This window comes from Heterodontus francisci, chromosome 37 (genome assembly GCF_036365525.1).
Source record: "Heterodontus francisci isolate sHetFra1 chromosome 37, sHetFra1.hap1, whole genome shotgun sequence".
Taxonomy (NCBI): Eukaryota; Metazoa; Chordata; class Chondrichthyes; order Heterodontiformes; family Heterodontidae; genus Heterodontus; species Heterodontus francisci.
This window is the reverse complement of record NC_090407.1, coordinates 43058164-43084032: the sequence shown is the minus strand read 5'-3', so window position 1 is coordinate 43084032 and position 25869 is coordinate 43058164. Positions and strand designations below refer to the sequence as shown.

The following is a 25869-nucleotide window of genomic DNA, read 5'->3' as shown; positions in this document are numbered from 1 at the left end:
GTTGGGGCTGTGTACTCCATTAGTGTCAGGCTCTGTTAGGGACTGTGATCTCCATTAGTGTCGGGCTCTGTTAGGAACTGTGTTCTCCATTAGTGTCGGGCTCTGTTAGGGACTGTGTACTCCATTAGTGTCGGGCTCTGTTGGGGCTGTGTACTCCATTAGTGTCAGGCTCTGTTAGGGACTGTGTGCTCCATTAGTGTCGGGCTCTGTTATGGACTGTGTGCTCCATTAGTATCAAGTACTGTTGGGGCTGTGTACTCCATTAGTGTCAGGCTCTGTTAGGGACTGTGTGCTCTATTAGTGTCGGGCTCTGTTAGGGACTGTGTACTCCATTAGTGTCAGGCTCTGTTAGGGATTGTGTGCTTCATTACTGTCGGGCTCTGTTAGGGACTGTGTACTCCGTTAGTGTCGGGCTCTGTTATGGACTGTGTGCTCCATTAGTATCAAGTACTGTTGGGGCTGTGTACTCCATTAGTGTCAGGCTCTGTTAGGAACTGTGTGCTCCATTAGTGTCGAGCTCTGTTAGGGACGGTGTGCTTCATTACTGTCGGGCTCTGTTACGGACTGTGTACTCTGTTAGTGTCGGGCTCTGTTAGGGACTGTGTACTCTGTTAGTGCCGGGCTCTGTTAGGGACTGTGTACTCTGTTAGTGCCGGGCTCTGTTAGGGACGGTGTGCTTCATTACTGTCGGGCTCTGTTAAGGACGGTATGCTTCATTACTGTCGAGCTCTGTTAGGGACGGTGTACTCCGTTAGTGTCGGGCTCTGTTATGGACTGTGTGCTCCATTAGTATCAAGTACTGTTGGGGCTGTGTACTCCTTTAGTGTCAGGCTCTGTTAGGGACTGTGTGCTCCATTAGTGTCAGGCTCTGTTCGGGACTGTGTGCTCCATTAGTGTCGGGCTCTGTTAGGGATGGTGTGCTTCATTACTGTCGGGCTCTGTTAGGGACTGTGTACTCCGTTAGTGTCGGGCTCTGTTATGGACTGTGTGCTCCATTAGTATCAAGTACTGTTGGGACTGTGTACTCCATTAGTGTCAGGCTCTGTTCGGGACTGTGTACTCTGTTAGTGCCGGGCTCTGTTAGGGACTGTGTACTCTGTTAGTGCCGGGCTCTGTTAGGGACGGTGTACTCCGTTAGTGTCGGGCTCTGTTATGGACTGTGTGCTCCATTAGTATCAAGTACTGTTGGGGCTGTGTACTCCATTAGTGTCAGGCTCTGTTCGGGACTGTGTACTCCGTTAGTGTCAGGCTCTGTTATGGACTGTGTGCTCCATTAGTATCAAGTACTGTTGGGGCTGTGTACTCCATTAGTGTCAGGCTCTGTTCGGGACTGTGTACTCCATTAGTGTCAGGCTCTGTTAGGAACTGGGTACTCTGTTAGTGTCGGGCTCTGTTAGGGACGGTGTGCTTCATTACTGTCGGGCTCTGTTAGGGACTGTGTACTCTGTTAGTGTCGGGCTCTGTTAGGGACAGTGTGCTTCATTACTGTCAGGCTCTGTTAGGGACTGTGTACTCTGTTAGTGTCGGGCTCTGTTATGGACTGTGTGCTCCATTAGTATCAAGTACTGTTGGGGCTGTGTACTCCATTAGTGTCAGGCTCTGTTCGGGACTGTGTACTCCGTTAGTGTCAGGCTCTGTTATGGACTGTGTGCTCCATTAGTATCAAGTACTGTTGGGGCTGTGTACTCCATTAGTGTCAGGCTCTGTTCGGGACTGTGTACTCCATTAGTGTCAGGCTCTGTTAGGAACTGGGTACTCTGTTAGTGTCGGGCTCTGTTAGGGACGGTGTGCTTCATTACTGTCGGGCTCTGTTAGGGACTGTGTACTCTGTTAGTGTCGGGCTCTGTTATGGACTGTGTGCTCCATTAGTATCAAGTACTGTTGGGGCTGTGTACTCCATTAGTGTCAGGCTCTGTTCGGGACTGTGTACTCCGTTAGTGTCAGGCTCTGTTATGGACTGTGTGCTCCATTAGTATCAAGTACTGTTGGGGCTGTGTACTCCATTAGTGTCAGGCTCTGTTCGGGACTGTGTACTCCATTAGTGTCAGGCTCTGTTAGGAACTGGGTACTCTGTTAGTGTCGGGCTCTGTTAGGGACGGTGTGCTTCATTACTGTCGGGCTCTGTTAGGGACTGTGTACTCTGTTAGTGTCGGGCTCTGTTATGGACTGTGTGCTCCATTAGTATCAAGTACTGTTGGGGCTGTGTACTCCATTAGTGTCAGGCTCTGTTCGGGACTGTGTACTCCGTTAGTGTCAGGCTCTGTTATGGACTGTGTGCTCCATTAGTATCAAGTACTGTTGGGGCTGTGTACTCCATTAGTGTCAGGCTCTGTTCGGGACTGTGTACTCCATTAGTGTCAGGCTCTGTTAGGAACTGGGTACTCTGTTAGTGTCGGGCTCTGTTAGGGACGGTGTGCTTCATTACTGTCGGGCTCTGTTAGGGACTGTGTACTCTGTTAGTGTCGGGCTCTGTTAGGGACAGTGTGCTTCATTACTGTCAGGCTCTGTTAGGGACTGTGTACTCTGTTAGTGTTGGGCTCTGTTAGGGACGGTGTGCTTCATTACTGTCGGGCTCTGTTAAGGGATTTGTGCTCCAATAATGTCGGGCTCTGTTAGGGACTGTGTACTCTGTTAATGTCGGGTCTGTTAGGGACTGTGTGCTCTGTTAATGTCAGGTTCTGTTAGGGACTGTGTGCTCCAATAATGTCGGGCTCTGTTAGGGACTGCGTACTCTGTTAGTGTCAGGCTCTGTAAGGGATTTGTGCTCCAATAATGTCAGGCTCTGTTAGGGACTGTGTACTCTGTTAGTGTCGGGTTCTGTTAGGGACTGTGTACTCCATTAGTGTCGGGCTTTGTTAAGGGATTTGTGCTCCAATAATGTCGGGCTCTGTTAGGGACTGTGTGCTCCATTAGTGTCGGGCTCTGTTAGGGACTGTGTGCTCCATTAGTGTCGGGCTCTGTAAGGGACTGTGTGCTCCATTACTGTCGGGCTCTGTTCGGGACTGTGTGCTCCATTAGTGTCGGGCTCTGTTAGGGACTGTGTACTCCGTTAGTGTCAGGCTCTGTTGGGGGGTTTGTGCTTGATTAGTATTGGACTTTGTGAGGAGCATATTCCTCTCCACTTAATTCTCTTGTATTCACTGCTTCTAAACAAGTGGCAACTTGCATTGATATAGCAAATTATATATGCTGAAAAGGTCCCAAAGAGCTTCATAGACATAAAGAAAAAAAATGCCACTGAACAAAAGGAGAAGCTAATAGGAGGACACACGAATTAGGAGCAGGAGTGACCAAAAACTTTGTTAAGGACGTGGGTTTGAAGAAGGGTCCTAAAGGAAGAGAGGAAGATGGAGAGGTTTAGGCAGTGAATTCCTGCCCAGGCAGCGGATGGTATAGCCACCAATGATGGGGCAAAGGGAGGGGGACTGCACAAGAGGCCAGAGACAGAGGACAAGAGAGGGTGAGAGGGAATGTGGGGCCAGTGAAAGTTACACAGATTGAGAGAGATGGCAGCATGCAGAGTTTTAAACACAAGGATTAGAAGTGTGAGTAAAAGTCGGTCAATCAAGGCAGAATTACATCGAGTAACATAGAATCTACAGCGCGAAAACAGGCCATTGAGCCCTACTGATCTATACCAGTGTTTACCTTACCTGAGAGATGTGCTTCCCTTAGAGGGAGTGCAACGAAGTTTCACTGAATTGATTCCTAAGATGACAGCATTGTCCTATGAGGAGAGATTGAGTAGACTAGGCCTATATTCCCCAGAATTTAGAGGAATGAGGGGTGATCTCATTGAAACATATACAATTCTTAAGAGGTTTGACAGGGTAGATGCTTGGAGGATGTGTCCCCTGGCTGGGGAATCTCGAACATGGGGTCACAGTCTCAGAATAAGGGTCAGCAATTTAGGACTGAGATGAGGAGAAATATTTCTACTCAAATTTTGGAAACCGTGAAACTTTGGAATTCTCTATCCCAGAGGGCTGTGTCATTGAGTATATTCAAGACAGAGATTGATAGATTTTTGGATACTAAATGAATTAAGGATATGGGGATACAGTGGGAAGGTGGAGTTAAGGTAGAGGATCAGCCATGATCCTACTGAATAGCAGAGGAGGCTTAAAGGGCGTAATGGCCTATTCCTGCTCTTGTTTCTGATGTCCTTATTCTCCACACGAGCCTCCTCCCACTCGAATAACTGTTTCCTCCTTTGCCTTCATTATCCCTACGTTCCCTTCTCTCTCTGGTAAGCATGATGCCTTAAATATTGAACTCGATGTAGGAGATATGAGCAGCAGAATTTTTCCCTCTCTAAGACGAGTGCTGACGGGCAGTCACCCACTTTTCATGTTTAACAAAGATTTGAGAGCCCGTGTTCCACATACCTGATTTCGCAGTTTCAATCTCTACAGTCTGGCTGAATCGGCCACACCCAGCTGATGTACGAGCTCGAACCTGAAATACATAACGAGTTCCAGGTTTCAGGTTGGAGACTGTCACACTTGTTCCCCTGGCTTTCAGTGTGGAGTAACTCTGCTGTTCCTTACCCTGTGGGACAGTAAAAATACCCCATTTGAGGAGCAGCTTGAGGTAGACTGCTAGTCATTACTCATATTACAAGTCAGTGGCTACAAACTTAGATATAGAGTTAATAGGGCTGTCAACTTTAGTTGGACCATATTCCAGTTGGTTTCATCACATGACATCCTTCCTACAACCATCCCACCGACATGGTCCCAATATATCAATCGGTCAATTACAATATCCACAATCCTCTGTGCTGCAAAAGCCACTCTATCCATCATGTGGTTTTACCAGAATGTTCAAACTCCAGGGTCACATTGGAACCTGGGAGAATTGTGGCCTTGCTATTGCGGAGAGTCTGGTTAGAGCGTAAGTGTCCCTTTGATTTTTCTTCTGGGTTGATTACATTGCGTGAGTAATTTTTAATTCTGGGAGACTACAGGACAAGCCAGGAGGGCTGGCAACTCTAACTAAGGAACAGAAAGCAGAGAAATGGAGGAAAGCTGAAATGAAAATGATGAATTTTAAAACTACACAGCAGGGAAGTGAGCATTAAAAGGAGAATGACAACATTTTGCTTTGGGTTTATTTATTTAGAGATACAGCACTGAAACAGGCCCTTCGGCCCACTGAGTCTGTGCCAACCATCAACCACTCATTTACACTAATCCTACATTAATCCCATTACCCTCTCACATCCCCACCTATACTAGGGGCAATTTATAATGGCCAATTTATCTACCAACCTGCAAGTCTTTGGCTGTGGGAGGAAACCAGAGCACCCGGCGAAAACCCATGCAGACACAGGGAGAACCTGCAAACTCCACACAGGCAGTACCCAGAATCGAACCTGGGTCACAGGAGCTGAGAGGCTGTGGTGCTAACCACTGCACCACTGTGCCACCCTTACATGTTAGATGTTTGATTGCAACATCTAAAAAACTACCTCAGCCAAACCCCCGCAAATGATGACATAAAACAAGAACTTACATTTCTATAACTCTTTTAAGATGGTAAAATATCCAAGGTGCTTCACAGGAGTGTTACTAAACTTGATATTGAACTATATAGGGGGATAGTACGACCAAAATCTTGGTCAAAGAGATAGGTTTTAAGGACTGTCTTAAAGGAGGAAAGAGGTGGAGAGGCAGACAGGTTTGCGGAGGGAATCTCAGAGATTAGGGCTTAGGCAGCTGAAGCCACGATCACTAATGATAGGGCAGTGGAAATCAAGGATGCATAAGAGACCAGAATTGGTGCTATACCAAAATTTTAACAAAACTACCAGGGGTGGATTTTAGTCTTTCTCACCAGGGTATTATGCATCATGTGAGCAATGTTCCGAAAGGAAGATCTGGCAGTCAGGAACCCCCACCATTGACAGGCTTGCCTAATTATCCATCTCTTTAAATGAATGGAATGAATATGAGGTGGGCTTTGAATGCCATGTATGATCCTGTCTGCCTGATTTTCCTCTCTGCGTTGGCTGATCAATATCTAACATAGAATAGTAGAATTGTTACAGCACAGAAGGCGGCCATTCGATCCATCGTGTCCATACTGGCCCTCCGAATGAACAATTCACATACTGCCACTCCCCCACCCTCTCCCCACATCCCTGCACATTCCTCGTCTTCAGATATTTAGAAAATGTAGAAAACTTTATGGCACAGAAGGAGGCCGCTGTCTATCATGCTTGTGCCTACCGAAAAATGAGCCATCCAGCCTAATCCCATTTTCCAGCATTTGGTCCATAGCCCTGCAAGTTGCGGCACTTAAGGTGCATATCCAGACACCTTTCAAATTAGTTGAGGGTTTCTGCCTCTACTATCCTTTCAGGCAGTGAGTTCCAGACCAGCCCCCACCCCCAACCTCTGGTTGAAAACATTTTTCCTCATTTCCCCTCTAATCTTTCTACCAATCATTTTAAATCTATGTCCCCTAGTCACTGACTTCTCTGCGAAGGGAAATAGGTCCTTCCCATCCACTCTATCCAGGCCCCTCACAACCTTGTATAACTCAATTAAATCTCCCCTCAACCTCCTCTGTTCCAAGGAAAACAACTCCAGCCTATCTAATCTTTCCTCATAGCTGCATTTTTCCAGTCCTGGCAACATCTTCATGAATCTCCTCTGTGCCCTGTCCAGTGCAAATCCATCCTTTCTGTAATGAGGTGAGCAGAACTGCACGCAGTACTCAAGTTGTGGCCTAACTAGTGTTTTTTATAGCTCCAGCATAATGTCCCTGCTCTTATATTCTATGCCTTGGCTAATAAAGGGAAGGATTCCATATGCCTTCTTAACCACCTTAGCAACCTGTCCTGCTACCTTCAGGGATCTGTGGACATGCACTCCAAGGTCGTTCATTTCTTCTACACCTCTCAGTGGGCACTAAACATAGCATCACAGAGGGATCAATTTAAAGAGGGGATCTGACCAAAAAAAAAATCTTATAAAAATCACTCAGAAATAAATACAATGCCTGTTTAATCTCCACTGATAGGAAATATTCTCAATGGTAAACTCTATCTGAGAACTGTAACAAAGCACAACAGTTTAATATTGTGTCTGCCCGCATCCAGTATAATTGATAATATTTACACCTTGCATTGCCATCTCCTTTAATCATGATGCCCTATAACAGTTTGATTTAAAGAGGGTCCTGATGGTGTATTGTATCTTAAACGTACAATTCAATCACAGTGGAGCAGTTTGAGAAGCAGTTTGTTCAGATCGATGATTATTTCAGATAACCTAATCACCCAGGAATTCTGCTCTTTTTCTGAATTGAGCAGTCTTTCTTCAGTATGATGAAATAATTATAGATATAGGCCATGTTGTGAGGCCCAGCTCCTTCACATAAATTGGTTAGTTTAGCTTTAGTTAAATAGCACCCCACTGTAAATACAAATGATGTAAACTGCTGGGCAATGCATAAATTGAGCCAAGGTACCTGCTGCTCTGATTGCATCTGACAGATTTGTTAACCCGTTCACTCGGTGTTCTGGGTTACATTCCCACTGGTTGCCTGCCTGCCTTCCCTTACCAATCCCTACCAAGAGTGTGAAGGGTAGACTGTTCCCCTCACCGTGCCAAGCCTCTGTCAAAGGTACACTGTAAGTGTTTTTACACTTCCTTGGTTTTTGTTCCTGTTTTGGGGTGAATGAGCTTCTGTATCCCACTTTCTCCCTTTGAGGTCCACAGGAGTGTGTAATAGTTAGCTAAAAGTGCAAGTAGGACTGATTTACTGTATTTGTTTCCCTGAGGCGGGAGACCCTGATCTTACGTCAGTTTCTCAGCCTATATTTTCACCTGATTAGTTTATAATGGTTTTTCTGCAGGTTTATGTTGGTGGTGAAAGGAATGTAAAGTAGATTTATGACCTTACTGTCTGAGTGTTACAGCATCACTGGGTGAAGGACAGGAAGGAAACCTTGGCTGATATTGTGATTGTTTCTGCTGGATTCATAGAGTCATAGTCATAGAGAGAGATACAGCACTGAAACAGGCCCTTTGGCCCATCAAGTCTGTGCTGACCAACAACCACCCATTTATACTGATCCTACATTAATCCAATATTCCACACCACATCCCCACCACCTACCTACACTAGGAGCAATTTAGAATGGCCAATTTACCTATTAACCTGCAAGTCTTTGGCTGCGGGAGGAAACCAGAGCACCAGGCAGAATGGTCACAGGGAGAATTTGCAAACTCCACACAGGCAGTGCCCAGAACCGAACCCGGGTCACTGGAGCTGTGAGGCTGCAGTGCTAACCACTGCACCATCATGCCACCCTTATCCTGATGTTGCTTAATGTCCAGGCAGTAAAGGCAAAAATTGACCATGTGTCTGTCATCAGATGTGCTCCTAAAACATTAAAAGGCCTTTGTCACTGCTGATAGGTATTCAACAGGAGTCTGTGTAACCAACTCCGCCCCCCCCCCCCCACTGTGTAGAAGTATCACCCCCTCAGTCAGTCTTTGTAACTTCCCCTCACTGTGTAGATGTATCAGCTAGCCCCTCTACACTTTGTCAGTCAATCTGTGGAGCTCCCCTTCACTGTACAGAGGTATCAGCCACTCCACACCCTCAGTCACAGTTTAGCTCCCCCTCACTATGCGGAGGTATCAGCCCCTCCACATCCTGTCAGTCAGTCTGTGTAACACCCCCTCACCGTGTAGAGATACCAGCCCCTCCACACTCCGAACTCATCCCCTGAAGAAACTGAAGAGCTTTTCACACATTCTTAATGAACACAGAGCTCCAAAGCCATCACTGGCAGCCTGTTATTTAATTACTCTTAAAATGCACAAATATTTTACATGGTTGTCCCTGAATAAAATTAAGATTAAACTGTGCTTTTTAAAAAAATGCTTCTGGTAGCCTTTGTGTCACTCAGTGTTAGACAGGGTCTTGACACGTACTTAATTCAACCGAGATTATAAACATCTCTAATAAACCACAGATGTGTTTGCGCTTGACAGTCCATTACATGATGTACCGATATTGTCAGTTGTGTCGTATGGGTCAATAGAAAAGGCAAATGTTCAACTAAGAGCTGTCAACTGCAATTGAGGCCTAACTGACACAAAGTCTGTGTGAATGCGCAGATGATCAGAATGATGCAAAGGCGAGCAGGTGACACGTGCAGCACTGTGAGCAAAGAGGAATGGGGATGGCATGTTACAGTGGGAAAGTGAGGAATTTTATAACACGTTGTAATATAGCACAAAAGTCAATATCTGTTTCATCTCTAAACAAATTGGAAGCTACTCCTCACTTTGATGAGCAACATTCATTCTCTATGTGGAATTTGCTGCGCATACTTCTGTAAAATCGATACAGAGTAAAATTGGGTGGGACATAAAACAGGCGTCCAATCCAATCCTATCAATTTCCTGCCTGGTGGGTTCTATTAAAATGACCCGACATGTACCTGCTCATGTGGAAGATAAACGGCAATATGGGCTGATGGACTGATTGGCCTGTTTTGATGTTATAATTTCTGTGTAATTTATTCATTCAATGTTTAATAAATCAGTCTGGCTGTTGGAAAGGTGAAGCACAGTCTGTTTCAGCACTCATTCTTTCACAATCAAAGGTGAGGAACTAAGTGGCAGCAGGTGGTATATCCAATCATCAAGAATAGTGTTGTGGGGTCACTGCCCAACCCCTGGGCTTGCCAGAATGACCTAGATATTGGTCAGGTCATGATTTACTCTGGCTCAAGAGACTGATGCAGACCTAAGGGAAATGTGTACTGTAAGAACATAAGAAATACGAGCAGGAGTAGCCCATACGACCACCTCAACCCTTCTTCACCATTCAATATGATCATGGATGATCTTCTGCATCAATTCCACTTTCCCGCCCACTCCCCATATCCTTTGATTCCCTGAGAGGCCAAAAATCTGTCCATCTCAACCTTAAATAAACTCAATAATGGAGCATCCATAACCCTCTGGGATAGAGAATTCCAAAGATTCACAACCCTCTGAATGAAGAAATTTCTCCTCATCTCAGTGCTTAAATAATTGACCCCTTACCCTGAAGCTGTGCCCCCATGTTCTAGATTCCCCAGCCATGGAAAACAACCTCTCAACCCCTTCAGAATCTTGTATGTTTCAATGAGATCACCTGTCATTCTTCTAAACTCCAGAGAATATAGGTTCAATTTACTCGTAGGACAACACTCTCATCCCAGGGACCAATCCAGTGAACCTTCACTGTACCACCTTCCAGGCAAGTATATCTTTCCTTAGATATGGAAACCAAAACTGTGCATAGTACTCCAGGTGTGATTGTACCAAAGCCCTATATAATTGTAGCAAAACTTCCTTATTGTACTCCAATCCCCCTGCAATAAAGGCCAACATGCCATTTGCCTTCCGAATTAATTTGCTGTACCTGCATGCTAACTTTGTGTTTCTTGTATATGTACAGCCAAGTCTCCCTGAACATCAACATTTAAAAGTTTCATGCCTTTTAGAAAATAGTCCGATTTTCTATTCCTACTACCAAAGTGAAGAACCTCACACTTCCCCACATTGTACTCCACCTGCCAGCTTGTTGCCCACTCACTTAACCTGCCTATATCTCTTTACATCCTCCTCACAGCATACATTCCCACCTAGCTTTGTCTCATCAGCAAATTTGGATACATTACTCTCGGTCTCTTTGTCTAAAGTCTTTAATATAGATTGTAAATACTTCAAGCCCCAGGACTGATCCTTGTAGCACTCCACTAGTTACAGCCTGCTAACTTGAAAATGCCCCTTTTATCCCTACTCTCTGCTTCCTGTTAATTAACCAACCATCGAGCCAAGCTAATATATTACCTCCATCTCCATGAGCCCTAATATTGCCTATTAACCTTTTGCGTGGCACCTTATCAAATGCCTTTTGGAAATCCATATATACTAGATCTACCAGTTTCCCTTTATCTACAAGTTACATCCTCAAAAAATTCGAATACATTTGTCAAATATGATTTCCCTTTTGTAAAACCATTTTGACTCTGTCTGATCCTACTATGATTTTCTAAGTGCTTTGTTAAGACGTTCTGAATAATAAATTCCAGCATTTTCCTGATGATTGTTGTCAAGCTGATCTGTTTTCTCTTTCCCTCCTTTCTTGAATAGCAGTGATATATTTTTTAGCTTCCAATCTGCTGGGACCAATCTAGAATCTAGGGAATTTTGGAAAATCATAACCAGTGCATCAATTATCCATGCAGCATTCTCTTTTAGAACCCTAGGATGTAGGCCATCAGGTCCTGGGGATTCATCAGCTTTAAGTCCATTAAGTTTCTCTAATACTTTTTCTCTGCTGATATTAATGGTTTTAAGGACCTCACTCATTAGTCTCTTGGTTACCCCCTATTTCTGGTATGTAATTTGTGTCTTCTACTGTGAAGACAGACAGAAAATATTTGTTCAACGTCTCTGTCATTTCCTCAATCCCCATGATAATTTCTCCTGTCTCTGCCTCTAAGGGACCAATGTTTACTTTAGCTACCCTCCTTTTTATATATTGTAAAACAGAGTTGTCCAACTTTTTTACGTGGGGAGGGGTCACATTACAATTTTTGTCCTATATAGGGGGCCGGTGAGACAAATTTGGAAAGATAAAGACATTAAAAATGTATCTATTAATCAAAACAACAACAAACGTGCATTTTTGTGAAGAAGCACTAAGTCAGAAGATTAATATATTGACTTACTTTCTCTTCACTATGTTGGATCTTGATTTAGTGAGTTACCTGGCATTTTTTTGCTTGCACAAGTAGTCAATGTTTGCCCGCACACTTGTAGCGATGCAGGCTATTCCAGATAGATGTGCATTTGTCTGGAGTGATCTTGATCACTCTCTCTCCCTCTCTCTGTCTGTCTCTCTTCCTGTGTCCCACTCCCATCTGTATTCCCCCCTCTCTGTTCTCCCCTCCTTTGCGTGTTCCACCCCTCTCTGTGTCCCCCGTCTCTCTGTGTCCCCTGTCTCTCTGTATCCCCGTCTTTCTCTCTGTCCCCCCTCTCTCTGTTCCCCTTTCTCTCTCTGACCCCATCTCTCTCTGCCCTTCTCGCTCCCCTTCTCTCTCTCTCTCTCTCTGTCCCCCTCTCTTTGTCTCTCTGACAGTTGTAGAGAGCGGGAGTGCTTAGCACAGCAGCTTTGCGGTTGGTCAGTTTTTTTTTAAATATCACGCTGTCAGTTTCATAACTGACAGATGCTGACATTGGGAACAGCGGTTTCTGAACTCAGACAAGATTCAGGGTTTTCTGATGGGCTTTTAAAAAAAAGTCAGAACCTGCTGGAAAACCCAGAATCTGTCTGAAGTTCGGAAACCACTGTTCCCAATGTCAGCATCTGTCAGCTGTGAAACGGACAGTGCGATAATTTTTTAAAAGCCAGTCTGAAAGAAGAAGACAATGGAAAATTTCTCATCTCTGAAATACATCCGCGGGCCAGATGGAAACCTTTGGCGGGCCAGATCCTGGTCCGCGAGCCACATGTTGGACAACCGTGGGATGGACAGAGCTATGTGATCCCACAACCAACAGATCAGATCAAAGCTCTGCAGTACACCACATCCAGTCATAAATGGTGGTGGAAAATTAAACAACTAAATGGAGCAGGAGGCTCCACAAACATCCCCATCCTCTTGCAAAAGACAAGACTGAAGCATTTATAACCATTTTCAGCCAGAAATGCCAAATGGATGATTCATCTCGGCCTCCTCCTGAGAACCCCAGTGTCACCATGTCCAGTCTTCAGCCAATTTGATTCACTCCACGTGAAGTCAAGAAACAGCTGAATGTACTGGATACAGCAAAGGCTTTGGGGCCCAACAACATCTGGGCTATATTACTGAAGGTTTGTGCTCCAGAACTAGCCACACTTCTAGCCAAGCTGTTCCAGTACAGATACAACACTGGCATCTACCCAACAATGTCGAAAATTGCCCGGGCATGTCCCATCCACAAAAAGCAGGACAAATCCATTTCGGCCAGTGACCACCCCATCAGTCTAATCTCTATTATCAGCAAAATGATGGAAGGTGTCATCGATAGTTCATCAAGCTGCACGTACACAGCAATAACCTGCTCACTGATGCTCAGTTTGGGTTCCATCAGGACCAATCGACTCCAGACCTCATTAGAGCCTTGGTTCAAACATGAACAAACGAACTGAATTTCAGACATTGGATGAGAGTGACTGCCCTTGACATCAAGGCAGCATTTGACCACATATGGCATCAAGGAGCCTTAGCAAAATTGAAGTCATTGAGAATCAGGGGGAAACTCTCCACTGGTTGGAGTCATACCTAGTACAAAGGAAGATGATTGTGTTTTTTGGAGGCCAATTATCTTAACCCCAGGCCACTCCTGCAGGAGTTCCGCAGGGTAGTGTCCTAGCCCCAACCATCTTCAGCTGCTGCATTAATCACCTTCTCTCCAACATAAAGTCAGAAGTGGGGATGTTTGCTGATGACTGCATAGTGTTCACTACCATATGCAACTCCTCAGATATTGAAGCAGTCCATGCATGCATGTAGCAAGACCTAGACAACATTCACGCTTCGGCTGATAAAGGGCAAGTAACATTTGTGCCACACAAGTGTCAGGCAATGACCATCTCCAACAAGAGAGAATCTAACCATCTCCCCTTCACAGTCAATGGGATTACCAGCACTGCGTTCCCCACCAGCAACATCTTGGGAGTTGACCAGAAAATTAACTGGACCAGTCATATATATACTGTGACTATAAGAGCAGGTCAGAGGCTGGGAATTCTGTGGTGAGTAACTCACCTCGTGACTTCTCAAAGCCTGTTCACCATCTACAAGGCACAAGTCAGGAGTGTGATGGAATACTCTCCACTTGAATGGACGGTTGCAGCTCCAACAACACTCAAGAAGCTTGACACCATCCAAGACAAAGTAGCCCACTTGATCAGCACCCCATCCATCACTTCCTCCACCACCGGTGCACAGTGGCAGCAGTGTGTACCATCTACAAGATACATTGCAACAACTCACCGACCCTCCTTCGAAATAACCTTCCAAGACTGCGACCTCTACCAGTGAGAAGAACAAGGGCAGCAGATGCATGGGAACTCCACCACCTGCAAGTTCCCCTCCAAGTCACACACCATCCTGACTTAGAACGATATCGCGGTTCCTTTACTGCCGCTGGGTAAAAAACCTGGAACTCCTTTCTTAACAGCATTGTGGGTGTACCTACACCACATGGACTGCAGTGGTTCACCACCAGCTTCTCTAGGTCACTTATGGGTGAACAACTAATGCTGTTCTTGTTCACGATGCTCACATCCGGTGAATGAATAAAAAAGAGGTTTAGACTGGGTCACACCTAGAGTTCTATAGAAGCTGTAGACAATGACCCCTGCATTAGCTTTTAGGTCTTAGGAGGTCTTCCAAAGCAGTTTGCACTGGGTCACACCAAGGAGTTCCCAATGAATGGGATCTCCAAGTACTCTCTGTGTATTAACAGAGAAGCCCAATACTCTAAAACAGGCATGTTTGTGAACAAGAACGAGAATACAGATCTGATTCCAACATCTGGTGCATTACTGGTGAGCTGTTGTATTAGGTCCCACATCCAAATAGTGATATTTGACTTCCTCAGATCATTCGTTAATTGGATGTTTTGACAATCAGAAGGAAAGGCTGTTAATTATGACTGACCAGATGGTTGCATGTCTGATTTTGTTGTAACTTTAAACATATGACTGAGAGGACCCATGAGCTAAAGTTATGATGCTATACTGTGTTTTACATTGGGCATTTGTGTACCAGGTTTCACAACTCAATTTAATGTGTTGAATGTCACAGTGAAATGGAATTTGATTGCTATTTCTACTCTGCATTTTTCAACAAGCCTTTACCACAGCTTGTCATAATCAAGGAATTACATAGAATAGCGCTCTTCAAAACAGAATAAAAAGACTTTAGCTGTTCCAGCTTTACCAACTTTGTTGACTGACTTGCTCTGCAATGTCACAGAATCATTCGGGAAAATTGTAACCCCCCCAGGACATGTAAGACATTGCAAGGTGAGGGGATTACATTCTTAAAGATCTGAAACCCGACCTCAAGCCACCATAAGTGTGCTCATTTTTTTTTTATCTGGGAGGGGTTGGGGGTCAGGCAAGTAACCTGCTCTCAAGAGTTTGGTCCGTAATTTAAATATGTTAATGAGGCTGTGTGCCTCAGATTTTAGCAGCCTTTTAGATTTTACAGCTGCTGTCAGGTTTTGCAGGCCTCAGGAAAGCCAGCAGCTAAAGCGAGGCAGTAGTAGCTCGATCCAGTAGGTAAGTACCTTTCCAGCACTGCTTGTGAACCAGGAGGAGCAGGAGTGTTTCCCACCAACCCAACAAGCTAAGCTACTGTGATCGGCCTCCCTCCTCGCAATCCACTGACCCCCATGATCTTCAGGCCAATCTGCTATCCGATTTGCCCCCCACAAGTGCGAATGTTAATTTTCTACCCTCTCTTATTCTTTAGATGTTGACATTGAATTTAAAGCAGACTATTCGGTCCAACTGGTCTATGCCGTGTTTGTGCTCCACATGACCCTCCTCCCACCTTTCTTCTACTAACCAACTCACCAACTAATGCAAATAGTGTTTCCTGATTTACTTTATTAAAACCCTTATAATTTTGAACATCTCCATCAGATCTCCTTTTAAGAAAGAAACAACATGTTTATAATATTCAAAAGGGGATTTGAATCAGTTGGAGGATAGAATGCTGCAAGAAGTTTCCAGCACCATGTCTGACTAATACAACATATCACTTCATTCACTGGATTGGACAATTAATATATTCGTTACACCATTTAATTTGTGACAATAATTTTGCTACAGTAGAAATGTTACTGCAGAGATTGGAGTTTATTTTTATTAATGTCAGTGGCACCAGTTTTGTTATTGTTATTGTGTGTATTATACTCCTATCGTTTAACTGCATTGTCGTACATGTAGACACTATCAATTAAATTTGCTTTCTTTGATGGTACATAGAGTATTAGGTCAAGTGCTTGATTTCTCTAATGTGAGTTAATGGTTTACTGGGTGCAACAGTGCACTTCCACAAACTCCTGGGGCTGGATTTATAGCCCCCGCTGGGTTGGGAATGAAGGATGGTTCTCCAGCTCCATCCCGCCTCCAGGCAATTTTTTTAGGAGGTGGAATCGGGGGCCAGGAGGGCTACGCGTCCGCATGTAGTGGGTAGCTGATCAGGCTCATTAAGGACCTAATTGTGGTCAATTAAAGGAAGCCGACTGGAATTTTCCTGTTGGCCCCCAGGTTCCTGAACCGGCTTGGAGGCAAGCACCTGGTGGCAGAGTGGCGGAAGGGGGTGGCAGCAGTCCAGACAGGCCTAGAGGCCCTCCATGCCTACCTGGGTGCAGGAGCAGCCACAAAACACCCTGTGGAGGGGTCCCCATGCCCACAGTGGTGGTCCGGCTGCTGAATCTCTTTTTTAATTCAAGATTTGAAAAAGTTGGAGAGACTGTGCCTCCATGTAGAAGCTTCCTCTCTCTTACTTACCTTCCAGCTGCTCCTGTCAAAGCTGGAAGTCCTCTGATTGGTCCTCCAGCTTTGAGAGCCCGCCTGCCATACTTAATTGGACAGAGAACGTATTACCATGCCAATAAGGGGGCACCCCTGTGAAAATCCCAATAAGCGACTGTGTCCCAGGGGCACGTTTAGGACCTGGGAACAGTCCAAACCTCTGATTCCCACCCCCAGAGGGAAAATGTAGCCCATGGTGTTTGTGCACCTCAAAATATGTGGCTGAGACACTGAGCCAAAGGTCAGAGATGCCAACTGGCAAAGCTCATGTACAAACACCTACCTTGCTTGTGCTACATTGCTGTGTTCAGTGTTTTTTACACAGGCATTAACCCTTCCGTTTTAATTCTCTAATTGGAAATTTCTGCCTATAATACTCCAACTCGCACAGAAGAACTGATCCATAAACGGCAGGTCTGGCAGCATCTGTGGAGAGAGAAGCAGAGTTAACATTTCAGGTCAGTGACCCTTCATCAGAACGTCTGATGAAGGGTCACTGACCTGAAACGTTAACTCTGCTTCTCTCTCCACGGATGCTGCCAGACCTGCTGAGTATTTCCAGAATTTCTTGTTTTTATTTCAGATTTTCAGCATCCGCAGTATTTTGCTTTTATTATGATCCATAAACGGAATTTGCAGTAGCAAGATGCTTGACTTATTTCCCTTTTAGAAACATAGAAAAAGAGAAGCAGGAGTAGGCCATTCGGCCCTTCGAGCCTGCGCCGCCATTCAATATGATCATGGCTGATCATCCAAACTCAGTAACCTGTTTCCGCTTTCTCCCCGTATCCCTTGATCCCTTTAGCCCTAAGAACTATATCTAACTCTTTCTTGAATATATTTAATGATTTGGCCTCAACTGCTTTCCGTGGTAGAGACTTCCATAGGTTCACCACTCTCTGGGTGAAGAAATCTCTCCTCATCTCAGTCCTAAATGGCTTATCCCTTATCCTTAGATTGTGACCCCTGGTCCTGGACTCCCCCGCCATCGGGAACATCGTTCCTGCATCCAGCCTGTCCAGTCCTGTTAGAATTTTGTAGGTTTCTATGAGATCCCCTCTCATTCTTCGAAACTCTAGCGAATACAAGCCTAATCAACCCAATCTCTCTTCATACATCAGTCCTGCCATCCCAGGAATCAATCTAGTGAACCTTTGCTGCACTCCCTCCATAGCAAGAACATCCATCCTCAGATAAGGAGACCAAAACTGCACACAACACTCCAGATGTGGTCTCACCAAGGCCTTGTATAACTGCAGCAACCCATCCCTGCTCCTGTACTCGAATCCTCTCGCTATGAAGGCCAACATACCATTTGCCTTCTTAGCTGCCTGCTGCACCTGCATGCTTACTTTCAACGACTGGTGCACAAGGACACCCAGGTCTCACTGCACCTCCCCCTTTCCCAATCGATCGCCGTTCGGATAATAATCAGCCTTTCTGTTTTTGCCACCAAAGTGGATAATCTCACATTTATCCACATTATACTGCATCTGCCATGTATTTGCCCACTCACTCAACCTGTCCAAATCACACTGGAGCTTCTCTGCATCCTCCTCACAGCTCACACCCCACCCAGCTTTGTGTCGTCTGCAAACTTGGATATATTACATTTAATTCCCTCATCTATATTATTAATATACATTGTGAATAGCTGGGGTCCTAGCACTGTATCCTGGGGTACCCCACTAGTAACTGCCTGCCACTCAGAAAAAGACCCATTTATTCCTACACTTTGTTTCCTGTCTGCCAACCAGTTTTCTATCCATGTCAGTACCTTACCCCCAATCCCATGTGCTTTAATTTTGCACACTAATCTCTTATGTGGGACCTTATTGAAAGCCTTCTGAAAGTCCAAATACACCACATCTCCCTTATCTATTCTACTAGTTACATCCTCAAGAAATTCCAGTAGATTTGTCAAGCATGATTTCCCTTTCGTAAATCCGTGTTGACTTTTTCCGATCCTGTCATTGTTTTCCAAGTGCTCTGCTATTACATCTTTTATAATGGACTCTAGCATTTTCCCCACTTATGATGTCAGGGTAACCGGTCTATAATTCCCTGTTTTCTCTCCTTTTTTAAATTGTGGGGTTATATTAGCTACCTTCCAAACCGTTGCAACGTTCCAGAGTCTATAGAATTTTGAAAAATGACCAGCAATGCATCTACTATTTCTAGGGCCACTTCCTTAAGTACTCTGGGATGTAGATTATCAGGCCCTGGGAATTTATCGGCTTTCAAACCCGTCAATTTCCGTCACTCCATTTCTCTACTAATACTGATTTCATACAGTTCCTTCTTCTCACTAGACCCTATGTTCTCCAACATTTCCGGGAGGTAATTTGTGTCCTCCTTTGTGAATACAGAACCAAAGTATGTATTTAATTGGTCCGCCATTTCTTTGTTCACCATTATAAATTCCCCTGTTTCTGACCCTAAGGGACCCACATTTGTCTTCACTAATCTTTTTCTCTTCACAAAGCTTTTACAGTCATTTTTTATGTTCTCTACAAGTTTACTCTCATACTCTGTTTTCCCCTTAATTAATCCCTTTGTCCCCTGTTGCTGAATTCTAAACTGCTCCCAATCCTCAGGTTTGCTGCTTGTTCTGGCCATTTTATATTTCTCCACTTGGACTAATACTATCCCTAATTTCTTTTGTAAGGCACAGTTGAGCCACCCTTCCTGTTTTATTTTTGCGCCAGACAGGAATGAACAATTGTTGTAATTCATCCATGCGCTCTTTAAATGCTAGCCATTGCCTATCCACTGTCAGCCCTTTAAGTAATGTTCCCCAATCTATCACAGCCAACTCACGCCTCATACCTTCATAGTTTCCTTTATTTAGAATCAGGACCCTAGTCTCAGAATCAACTCTCTCACTCTCCATCTTAATGAAGAATTCCATCATGTTATGGTTGCTCTTCCCCAAGGGACCCTGCACAACAAGATTGTTAACTAATCCTTTCTCATTACACAATACTCAGTCTAGGATGGCCTGTTCTCTACGTTGGTTCCTCAACGTATTGGTCCAAAAAACCACCACGTACGCCTCCAGGAATTCCTCCTCTGCAGTACTATTTCTAATTTGGTTTGCCCAATCTATATGTAGATTTAAATCACCCATAATTACAGTTGCACCCTTATTGCAAAGCTTCTCTAGTTTCCTGTTTAATGCCATCCTCGACATCATCACTGCTGTTTGGGGATCTATATACAACCCCCACCTACGTTTTCTGCCCCTTGGTGTTTCTGAGCTCCACCCTTACAGATATCACATCAGGATTCTCTGAGCTAATATCCTTTCTCACTATTGTATTGATTTCCTCTTTTACTAATAACGCGACTCCACCTCCTTTCCCTTTTTGCCTGTCCTTCCTAAATATTGAAGACTCTTGGATGTTCAGTTCCCATCCTTGGTCACCCTGCAGCCATGTCTCTGTAATCGCAATTATATCGTATCCTTTTACATCTATTTGCACGGTTAATTTACCTACCTTATTGCGAATACTCTGCGCATTGAGACACAATGCCTTTAGGCTTGTCTTTTTAACATTGTTAGTCATCTTAGCATTATTTCGCACTATGGCCCAATTTGTTTCTTGCCCTTGATTTCTATGCCTTTCACTTTTGCCTTTTTGCTTCCTGTCTTTCGTTTCTATCCTTGTTTCCACCTCCTCAGTCTCCCTGCTCAGGTCCCCATTCCCCTGCCATTCTAGTTTAAATCCTCCCCGCGAGGACATCATTTCGGTCCTGCCTGGGCGTAACCCGTCCCGCTTGTACAGATCCCACCTTCCCCAGAACCAATTCCAATGTCCCAGGAATCTAAATCCCTCCCTCCTGCACCATTTCTCCAGCCACGTATTCATCTGGTCTATTCTCCAGTTCCTATACTCACGAACACATGGCACAGGAAGTAATCCTGAGATTACTACCTTTGAGGTCCTGCTTTTTAACTTAGCTCCTAACTCCTTAAATTCATCTTGCAGGACCTCATCCCTTTTTCTACCTATGTCGTTGGTACCGACATGGACCACGACCACTGACTGTTCACCCCCCCCTTCAGAATGTCCTGCAGCTGCTCTGAGACATCCTTGACCCTAGCACCAGGGAGGCAACATACTATCCCAGAGTCTCGTTTGCAGTACAGAAATACCTGTCTGTTCCTCTCACAATTGAATCCCCTATCACTATGGCTCTCCCAGTCTGTTTCTCCCCTCCTGTGCAGCAGAGCCATCCGTGATGCCACGAACTTGGCTGTTGCTGCTTTCCCTTGGGAGGCAATCCCCCTAACAGGATTCAAACAGTATCTGTTTGAGAGGGGGATGGCCACAGTGGACTCCTGCACAACATGCCTGCGCCTACTACTCCGCCTGGTGGTCACCCATCCCTTTTCTGCCTGTGCAGCCATTACCTGCGATGTGACCACCTCGCGAAACGTGCTATCCACAATGTCCTCAGCATCGCGGATGCTCCACAGTGAATCCACCCGCAGCTCCAACTCTGTAATGCGGGGTAGCCAGTAGCTGCAGATGGATGCACTTTCTGCACACATGGTCATCAGGGACACTGGAAGCGTCCCTGATTTCCCACATTGCACAGGAGGAGCATATCATGGGTGCGAGCTCTCCTGCAATGACTTACCCTTAGATTACTGAGTTCCTCCCTTTAATTAAAAAATACTAATTATGCTAGCGGCCTTGTTCTACTCCAAACACTACCCACTACAATTTAAAGTCCTTAATAAATTACACTAATTTAATAAAACACACTTCAATAGTACTAACCTTATCACTTATACGGTAGGTTTAAAAAAAGAACTGTCCCCTGATTTGTTTACAGCTATTTCCAGGCATTAATAGCAGTTACTCACCAACTAATCACCTTGCAGCTTTCCTGTGATGTCACTGTTGACTTTTTTTTCAAACTCCACTGCGCCTGGACTCCGCTCCGCTCCCGGAAGGTAAGTGACTGGGCCTCGATCCTCGGGCTCTATTTATCCTCTTCTCTCACTCAGTATTCTCCCCACAGGTCCGCTCCGCTCCCGGAAGGAGAGCGTTTTGGAGGCATTATTTTAAATACTGTTTGACTCTTGGCCTCAAGCTCAACAACAACTTGCATTTATATGGTGTTTCTAACTTAGCAAAACATCCCAAGGTGCTTCACAGGAACATTATCAAACAACACGTTTGGAGATATGTAAGGAGTTATTGGGACAGGTGACCAAAAGCTCGGGCCAAAGTAATAGGTTTTAAGGAGCATTTTAGAGGAGAATAGAGAGTTAGAGAATCAGACAGGTTATGGGAGGGATTCCAGATCTTAGAGCCTAGGTTGCTGAAGGCAGGGCTGCCAATGGTGGAGCGATTAAATGGAGGTCACGCAGGGGAGCAGAATTGGAGGAAAGCCGAGATCCCAGACAATCTTAGGGCTGGAGGAGATTACAGAGATAGGAAGGGGTGAGGCCATGGAGGGCTTGAACGAGTCCATAGAGGGATTTGAAATCAAGGATGAGAATGTTAAAATTGAGCCATTGCTGGAATGGGGATGAAAATAAAACATGAGCACAGAAGTGATAGGTGAATGGGAGTTGGTGCATGTTGGGAAACAGGCAGCAGTGTTTTACATGAGTTTAGCTAATAGAGGTGGAAAATAGGAGGCCAGCCAGCCTGGGACAATGGAAGCAGTTGACAAGAAAGCTTTGTTCTAATAATCTCAGAAAGAGGTCTCCTACAGATGGGCACTTCAGCTGAAGCTGGCATTGCAGTTTTAATGGATAGTCCATCCCCTACAGATTTATAGCCCAGTGATTGGATTGACTGTGCCTTGGAACTCTGAAGTGCCACATGGTATGGAATATGGAATGAAATTACGCCTTCAAGAAGCTTCCCAATTCCCAATTCAACTTCTGATACAGGGTCAGCAAACCCTGTGGGGAATTTAACCTTACTCACCCAGAGAAAACCAGGCAAGTGGGAAGTTAAAATGCCCTGGGTTAGGACCACCTGAATATCACTATTTCCAATTTGTGAGTTATTAAGTACCAAAGCAGAACGTCAATTTTTCCTGCTCTTTCTGGCCCCACAAAAATAAACATTCACTGTAACTATTGGCGCTGCAGGAATGTCTGGTTTGCGTATGTGCAAAAGGCAGAGAAGATCAGTTTTTGAGCACATCGAACATTCCACTTAAGGACTTCCAGTCTGGTCACTCAATGGAAGGGTTTGTACAATGCAAACTCCACCCATTGCAATCGCCATCCTGTGTATGTTATTTAACTCCTATGTGCATGTTACAGGTGGCCTCCTGAAGCAGATGGGTGATTTGCCTGCCCATCGCAGGATCCTACCCAAGATGGTGCGGTCCAGAGTGCCAAGGTAAACAGGCAGGAAGTAACATGACACCATCTTCACATGGGAGAGTGAAAGTTTACTCATAGCAGGTTATAAAGAAAGCAACAGTGATTATATTTTAAAATACTGCTTCAATATAATCGGATTGCAAACCACCACTGGAGGTAGCTCCAGTATGGCAGTATAAGAACAAATTCCACACAGGTCAGGCATCCTGTAGACTGAGACTCCAATACAACAAAGCAATTGGACTCATTTAACTTCTAAATCTATATTACACTTCACAGTAGGAAACAGTTTACCTTCTCAAAGTATTTGATTTCATACTCCAGTATAATACCATTGGGTTGGTCTGGTTCATGCCACATCAATGTCACACTGTTCTGGCTGGTGTTTTCCTGTTTGACAACCAAGATCTGTGATGGGGCTGGAAACACAGAGATACCATGGGCAATAAAACTGCTCAAATTAAAGCATTAGCAAATAAGAGTTACTTTTAACAGCTTAATGATTAACAAGGGCTATGTTAGATCAATATTACAGGTACAGTAGCATCGTGATTTATGATGCAGGATGAGTAATCCTGAGGCCCGGACTAATGATCCGAAGACATGAGTTCAAATCCCAACACAGCTACTGAGGAATTTAAATTCAATTAATTAAATAAGTCTAGAATGAAAGGCTAGTCTCAGTAATGGTGACCATGATACTACTGGATACCATAAAAACCCATCTGGTTCAGGGAAGGAAATCTGCCGTCCTTTCCTGGTCTGGCCTACCTGTGATTCCAGACCCACAGCAATGTGATTGCCTCTTAACTGTCCTCTGAAATGGCCGAGCAAGCCACTCAGTTGTTTCAAGGGCAATTAGGGATGGGCAGTAAATGCTACCTTTGCCAGTGACGCCCACATTCCATGAAAAAAAAATGGAAGTACAACAGCAGTCAATTGAGTGGACAGGCAGAGCAATGTAGCCCTTTTAAGTTTCTAACATATGTTTACACTCTATAATGAGAACATGGGTAAGTGGAATAAAACTAAAATGTACTCCAGCGCTGTTAATTTTCTGGAGAAATATATCATTTGCTTTTTCAGTAAGAGGGCACCTTACAGGTCTTGGGTAAACTTAAAATATGAACTTTACATTGGCTGAATATTACCTGAACAATTGGCAGATTGCAATGAAAGTGGGGCAGTGACCCTTCACATTGGGGCACTATGACAGCTATGGCTGAGATTAGAGCTGAATCCCTCAATTCACTGAGTGAATCGCGACTGAGCAGAAGCCAGGTAGCTCCACAAGTGACAGCTAAAATTGGAGATGTAATGCCACTGGCAGGTTTCTGCCTCCCAGCCACTGCTGTATCAACAAGGGCCTGAAAGCAGATCACCAGCCTGGCCTCTGTTACACAAAATGCCTGGCCTGCTAAGAAATGCAGGAAAATAAGCTTGAAAAATGTCTCTTTTAAAAGAACATTGTTTTCACAGGGGTGAGGATTAAGATTGACCTTAACTGGGAACTTTGCAAAACAGGCTCCTGGGCAGTCTGGAAAGTCAAGTGTGGGTTTTACCATGGTCCTGCTGGGGCCTAAATGTAACAGCAGTTCACCCAACGCTGTTACATGGCACATTCACTGAAGCAAGGCATGACAAGACTGAAACCACTAGATACAGATCTTACAGATTGAGTATTTGTAACGCTACTAACAACGCTTTGCAAAACTTTCTTAAAATGGAAAATAATCTGACGAGATCACTGAAAGCATGGAAGAGTTGGCTTTCAATTTACGTGGTGTCAGCTTGTAGGATGTCACCACTCTGCCAAGTACCCTGGATAGTGCTGCCACCTGCAGGGATGCTACAGCCAAGCCCAGCAGCAACTTGCCAAGAGTCCTTTGACACCACCTCCCAAATCCACCACCTCTACCACCTAGAAGGACAAGGGCAGCTGGTGCATGGGAACACCACCACCTGCAAGTTTCCCTCCAAGTCACACACCATCCTGACTTGGAACTATATCGCCACTCCTTCATTGTCACTGGGTCAAAATCCTGGAACTCCCTCCCTAACAGCACTGTGGGAGTATCCTCACAACACTGACTGTAATGGTTCAAAAGGTAGCTCGCCACCACCTTCTCAAGAGTAATTAAGGCTGGGCAATAAATGTTGGTCTTGCCAGTGACACTCACATCCTGTAAATGAACAAATGAAAAAAGGCCTTGTATTCACAATCCTACTTCTACCTCTCCCTCACTTTCATCCAATTCTTCCTCATCAGATGATGACTCTTCCTGTTGCATTCTCTCCTCCGCCTGCAGACCACTCTGGATTGCCATGTTGTGCAATGTGCAGTGCACTATGATGATGCAACAGGCTTTGGGCTGGATTTTATAAGTTCGGCTGTGAGCTTCAAAAATGGCGGTCTGCGCGTGTGGACCACACGTCACGGAGCGACCGCGATATTCAGGCACCACTGCGCAGGCACCAATGCCATTTTTAAAGGGCTTCAATCCTACATCTCAATTTACATATTTAAAGGAATAGTGATTTAAAATAGATTTGAAAAAATTAAATAAATGTTTCGAGCCCCTCTCCCACCTCCCCCCCACAAAACCATATAATTAATTCCTTGCCATCTCCCCTCCCCTGAAATACTTACCTTGTGCACTTGAACTTTCACTTCCATAGTTCAAAAACTATGCACTTTACCCTTTCCCTGACTCCCCAGATGGATATGCGAAGGCAAGGGAGTGCCAGCCACTGGCAGCAATATTGCTCCGTAACAGACTGCAGGAGCGGGTAAGTAATTAATTCATTTATTTAAATACATTTAAAGATTAAAATTTTGCTCCCGTCACCAAGCAGTGGTGGGGGGCACCACGACGCCTCGCTGCCAC

General features: G+C 44.8%; 1 protein-coding gene across 2 annotated transcripts in view; it reads right to left on the bottom strand.

Annotated features, from left to right (window-relative positions):
• epha8 (eph receptor A8) overlaps positions 1 to 25869 on the bottom strand; it is a 637160-nt gene that overhangs the window by 164028 nt on the left and 447263 nt on the right. For both annotated transcript variants that reach the window (XM_068017569.1, XM_068017570.1), the window contains exons 6-7: positions 23276 to 23400; positions 4389 to 4551 (exon numbers count right to left, since the gene is read on the bottom strand). In XM_068017569.1, coding sequence (XP_067873670.1) covers positions 4389 to 4551; positions 23276 to 23400 — 288 coding nt within the window. The remainder of the gene's footprint in view (positions 1 to 4388; positions 4552 to 23275; positions 23401 to 25869) is intronic.